The 6555-nt window shown below is 20.5% G+C and overlaps 1 protein-coding gene across 1 annotated transcript in view; it reads left to right on the top strand.

The window, feature by feature from the left end:
- The window catches only part of LOC102677018 (FERM domain-containing protein 5), a 65811-nt gene that overhangs the window by 34377 nt on the left and 24879 nt on the right, over positions 1-6555 (top strand). Inside the window, 2 exon segments of the mRNA XM_006620193.2 lie at positions 4928-5139; positions 5548-5700. Coding sequence (XP_006620256.1) covers positions 4928-5139; positions 5548-5700 — 365 coding nt within the window.

Genomic DNA, 6555 nt, shown 5'->3' on the forward strand with positions numbered 1-6555 from the left:
TATATTTTATAATAATTAAAATTATAATATAATTTGAATATAATATATAAATCAAAAATATTAATAGTTATTAAAGTAAATAAATAATACTAATAAAGTATAAAATATAAAATATAGAGTATTGACTAATATACTTTATATTTAATAAAGTATTGACTTAATTTAATAAGACTTTAATTTAATAAGTTATATATAAATATTAATATAATAATTATAATTTAATAGATTATTATAAAATATTTTTTAGCAATTAATTCTTGAATAAATTCTTTCATGAATTGATTTCTATTTTTATATTTGTTGATTATTTTCATGATGAATAACAGGAAATCTCTTTAAAATTCTAAACATTTGTGATTAAATATTCGATTTTCCTTTTTATAATTTGAATGAATTGAATGATTTCAAAGAATATATCAAATATTTGATATATGAAATATGAAATATACAAATAGATAGGAAATAATTGTATTATATATATGAAAAAATGAATAACAGAAAAAAAATTATTTTTTTTTTATTTGAGATTTCGTTTTTGAGAAAATCCAATTTGAAAAATGGTCAATTCTAAACAAAATTTTATTAATTTCCGATTAGATAAAATGAATTATTAAAAGATAATTATTCTATATGTGGAAATAAAAAATAAATCAAGATTAAATTTTTTTTACTCCAAGATTAATTTTCAAAAAAATTGATTTACTTATTTTCATTTTCTTTTTTTTAATGATTGCCATAAGATATTTCATCTTTATTTTGCATCTATAAATCTTTTAGTTTTTTCTACTAATTTTTTTTTTATGCATTTTTCTCCTTCTTATAATTCAGATATTTTGAAAAAAATATTCTTTTTTCGATATAAATTTATAAATTATAGATTTCTTTTGGAATTTTAGCTAAAAAATAAAAAAAATAAAAAAAAAAAATATCAATGAAATCTTGAATTTATCAATTTATTCTTAATTTATTTATATATATATTATAACATAGAAAATATTTTGATATTTTATTTTCATAAAAAATTTTCGAATTTTCGAATTTAAAATAAATTTCATGTAGTCTAATGAAGTTTCTATGTATGATCATTTCACAAGTTGAGACGTTAAGTCAGCCAACAAATTTTTGGCATCCACCACTTCTTTCGTTTTCTCTTTGTTGAATAAACCGAACAAGGATATATGACCACTATTATCTGCAGTGGTGAACATTGCAGACAGTCAAGGGAAGAGCTAAGATCTTATTTTCCGAATGTCCTTATTATACAGGGTATCTCACCAATAATGGCATAACTTGATGAGGGAATGATTATATATAAAAAAATAAGATTGTATGTCGAAAATATAAAAGTTTCATTTTTCAATTATGAAAGAATTATTATAACTGATTATTCATATTATTCATATATCATATTCATATGATAATAAATAAAAAAAATATAAAAATGATAAATAAAAAATATAAATAAAAAATAAATAAATAAAAAATATATAAATATATAAATTTAATTATTTTGTAATAAATTTTTTCATTTAAAAATAAGTTTTCGAAAAAATTGACGAATTCATGCATATAACGAATCTTAACTGTATTATATATTACTTATAGAAAAAAACTTGAAAAATTTTTCTTTTTTGTCAATGTCATTAGATAAATATTCTTCTCTCTCTATATATGTTTTAATTCGACTAAGTCATAAACAATATTTATTTTCGGCTTCACAATCATCAGGAGATACATTCGTTCACAAATGCGACAATTTCATTGCGAAAATTTTGTTATTATTATTAAATATACTTAACTCCGCCAGATAAAGAAATTTTACTATCGAACTTTGTGTATCAGAGTAGCTGAGTCGAGAAAAATGGATTCGTATTTGACTCAAGTTTATGGATACATTATTACCAAAAGGATTTATGAAAGCTGACATGAGGTTAAATAAAACGAACACAATCTCGAAATCTTCTCTCAATCCCTTGGAAATGTTATCAGACAAACGAGTATTGCGAAAATAATTATCAAAACAATTGTTATATAGAATAATTTTTTCACTGGATATCTTAAATGCAATTTATACACTTATTTTTGTTTTGAATATGTATGTTCGTTTATATATGTTTGAATATTTTTTTTGAAGAGTGGATTTTAGAGGCTAAAATTATATAACACGAAAATTGATATATGATTATACAAAAATTAAGATTTATTTATTATTATAAATTATGAGCAGTTTAAGCTCGCATTGGATATAATGAAATAGAGAGTGCGACAATGGTGTAATAAGGACAAAGCGGCCATATTCCATCTCCGTCTTACATAAATTTCAATTATTATTTATAGTTTAATAAATAAGCAATATTTTTATATATCAATTTACGTATTCATTTTGAAAATGGAAATCTCTAAAATCTAAAAAAAATCTTTCTATGAATGAAAAAAATATTTCATGAATATATTATAAATATATATATGTATATGACACAAATAATCATTTCAATATTTTTTTATATCACAATAGTGAAAAGTAATTTTAAAATCATATATGTGTCGACGCTATGTTAGGATACGAATCAGATAATTTGTACAATAAAAATTGTAAAAAAATTTTGTACTCGTTTTAAGAAAAATTTTACAATTTAATTTTAGTTAATGTATATATTATAATGTTTATTTATTTTAATAAGATACTTCAATTTAGACTAGAACATGATTGTACGATTTGAGATGATATCGATCTAATCAGCAATTGACGTTTACCAGCATCATAGATTTACCTGAAATTTATTAGCAAACACCCTGAAATTTATAGAACATCAATTTTATTGATAGCGGATTTTTAATTTAATAGCATTTTTTTTTTACAAAAATTTTGGCTTGGAGGTCGTATAATTAGAAGGATAATTCACATATATATAATTGGATAGATGTATATGATTTATGTATAGTCATCCATATTTTATATCATCATTGAAAAAAAAGATCTAAATGGAAAAAATGAATTTATAAAATTCAATTTTAGAATTTAAATTTTTTTCAAAGCTTTTTGTTTAAAGCTTCATTTTCGAATAAACGAAACTTGAAATTATTTTCCTAATATAAATAAATACTCGATTGATGTAAAATTATGTAATAAAATGTGAAATAAAATGTTGCTATTTGGATCCTTTTGAAAAACTTGAGTTTGAACTTGAAGAAGTTTAAATTCTATTTCTCGTTTTATTGCATATTTTTTTGCTTATTTTTACTCATGGAATATAATAACTTTCTATCAAATAATTTACTTGTATCCGATCAGAAATTCAGTCACATTCTGTTGCAGTTGACAAATATCCAAACTAGATCCTTTCGAAAAATAAAACAAGACTTTAATTGAAAAAATTTTATTCTTCTTTTTCTATTTACTATTTTATAATATTATTCCCTGTCCATTTGTATCATTGATGACGCGACATTTTACAAAGGAAAAAATATAATATGCAATATTACTTTTAAAAAATATATTTAACAAGAAAATTGTTTTGTAATAAACATTTCGTATTTGATAAATAGAAATAATATCATAATTATTGTGAATGAAAATCGATTCATATCCATTCTATAATAGTTTTACTTCGATTACAAGTTTTCAAGTTTTATATTATATTCTATAAGATTTAAAAAATTATTATAAACAATTATATAAAGATAAAATTTTGTCATTTCATCTTTTAGCTCGGTTCTTCTTATATATCAATTCGAAGATATTGTTTTAAAAAAGTTAATTATCGTACACCTTCTACTTTTTACTTAAAAAAAAATTATTTATATCAAATAACATTTTCTTTAAAATAACATAAATTTTACAATAATTATTGAAAGATTTTTTTACAATAGAATAATTTCCATAGAAGATAATTGTATCCAAATGTTCAAATGGGATACCTTATATATAGACATTGCTTTATCGAAATTTGCAAACATAAACGTGATATTTCTGAGAATTTTCTTGACCACATAAAAATCGATCTGGAGATCAAAGGTATTATCTGTGTTTGGAAAATTATATTAATAGATTTTGACAGTAAACGTACATTGACGACGTTATTTCATTGATCTGTTGGATACTGAGAAAAATAAAAAAAAATGTCCTAAAGAAAAAATTCGTAAGAAATAAAAAATAAATTAACTAGCTGATAATTAAAATAAACCATAAAATAAATCAATAAAAATAAAAATAAACTAATGTAATGTGATGTAAATATTCCCTTTTCTCTTTATGAAATATGCTATGAAAAATTTTTCTTATAAAAATTAATTATTTTTTTGAGAAAAAATTGTATTCTTATATCAATAATTTTGTAAATATACGGATGTTAAATTGAGTTGATATGATATTTATTAATTAGTTTTTTTCTATATTTTTTTATTTTATTTATAAACAACGAGTGAAATAATTAAAGTACATAAATTAGAAAGTGGAAAATTCTATTGATTGTATAAGGTGTTTTGTAAATGATGATACATAAGAAATGATTCTATGTGAAAATATAAAGTCATCAAGAATAAAATATTTTTATTTAAGACTTCGTTTTCGAATAAAATAAAAGTACAATTAAAAAGTACAAATAAAAAAAAAAATACAATTAAAATAGTTATTTGTCGATTAAGTATTAATAAATTATAGGTAATTATTCTATATATGAAAATTAGCAAAATATATAAAAAATGAACTCTCGAATGAAAAAGTTTTATTTTATATTTTAGTTATCTTTTCAGTGACTGTCAAATCATTCTCCACTCCAATTATAGGACATCTTATATATAGTTTTTCATTATTATTATTACACGTATTTTAATAATTATTATTTACCTAAATTTAATATGTAAAATTATCATTTAATTACTTAACTTTAATAAATAATTATTAATAATCTGTAATTTTTAATTTTAGGCGAATTAGGGGATTATGATCCTAAACTTCACGAAGGAAACTACATTTCCGAACATAAATTATTGCTTAAACAAACGGAAACTATTGAAGAAAAGGCTATGAAACTGCATCAAACAGAATTGAAGGGATTCACTCCACAGCAAGCAGAAACTCATTTCCTTAGGTTAGCATCACAATTGGATACATATGCTGTTGATCCACATCCCGTAAAGGTAAGCTTGAAATAAATAATTCGGAATCGAAGGAAAAATTTTATTTTTATTTTACATATAAACAAAAAATATTGTGCATCTATCACGAAAAATTTAATTTAATCTAAGATATAAACTTGTTAATAATACTTATATGTGTCAATAAAAGATAATTTGACTAATATCTATTGAATATAATAATAATAATAATTTCAAGAAAATGGGAAAAATAATAAATTTTTTTTAAAATTTAATTATTATCAATCAAATTATTTTCAAAAGATTGAAAATATACATTTTCAAGATAAAAAAAATTGAAGAAGTAGGTTAAAAATAAACTTAAAAAGAGTAAAAATTAATTAAAAATAATATGAATATACATAAAATATATAGTAGTATGATAAAAATATTTTTTCTTCTAATTTTCAGGACCAAAAAGGTGCGCAATTATATCTTGGTATTAATCATTGTGGAATTCTGACATTCCAAGGATCTCGTAAAACACATCATTTCCGCTGGCCGGAGGTTCAGAAAATCAACTACGAAGGAAAAATGTTTATTGTACATTTAACAATAAGTGAGGTAAATTTTTTTATATTTTAATTTTTTAATGTTTCTGTGCAAAATTACGAATGCATAGATATGTGATTAGTTGTATATGTGTGCGTGTACATGTCAAGATTTAATTTTTTTCCCGTCAAAGTCCAGAATATAACTTAATACTTTTAATTTTAATGTATCGAAATATTCGTATATTTAATATATAAATTTGCTTTATTTATTTATCTTTTTTATATTAAACATTTTTTAAAACTAATTTATTCTAAATTGTTATATTATATCTACTTATTTTTTATATTTAAAAGTGCCTTTTAATATTTTTTATATATAAAAGTGCCTTAATCTTTTCGAATCTCATCAAATATATATAATCTTAAACAATATGTATAGTAGTATGATAAAAAAAATATAAACAATATAATCTTAAATATGTATTTAAATGTATTTAAATTTTAATGTATTTATATGTGTTATTTTGTATTTTTATAATTCTAATAATTATACAGATTATTTATCTGAATACATTCCTGGAATACTTTTGAAAAGTTATGAAAGAAGCAAAACAAACACAACAATTAATATAAAAATATCGATTGAGATTTCTTTATTAAAATATAATCAATTAAAGTTTACATTAGATAAGCGAGATAGGAACATAGAATGCAATAGCAATGTGATGGAGAGTCATAAAATATAAGTCATTTTATCTCGTCTTAATAATTTTAATTGTTTATGACTTAATAAATAAACATTAACGGATATTTTTATATATAAAATTTTATGTTTGTTTTGATCTTTAGAATTGATTTTTCAAAGATGGAATATATCTAGATATTTTAAATATATATATATATATATATATATATATATATATAT

Source organism: Apis dorsata, unplaced genomic scaffold, assembly GCF_000469605.1.
Source record: "Apis dorsata unplaced genomic scaffold, Apis dorsata 1.3 scaffold_486, whole genome shotgun sequence".
Taxonomy (NCBI): Eukaryota; Metazoa; Arthropoda; class Insecta; order Hymenoptera; family Apidae; genus Apis; species Apis dorsata.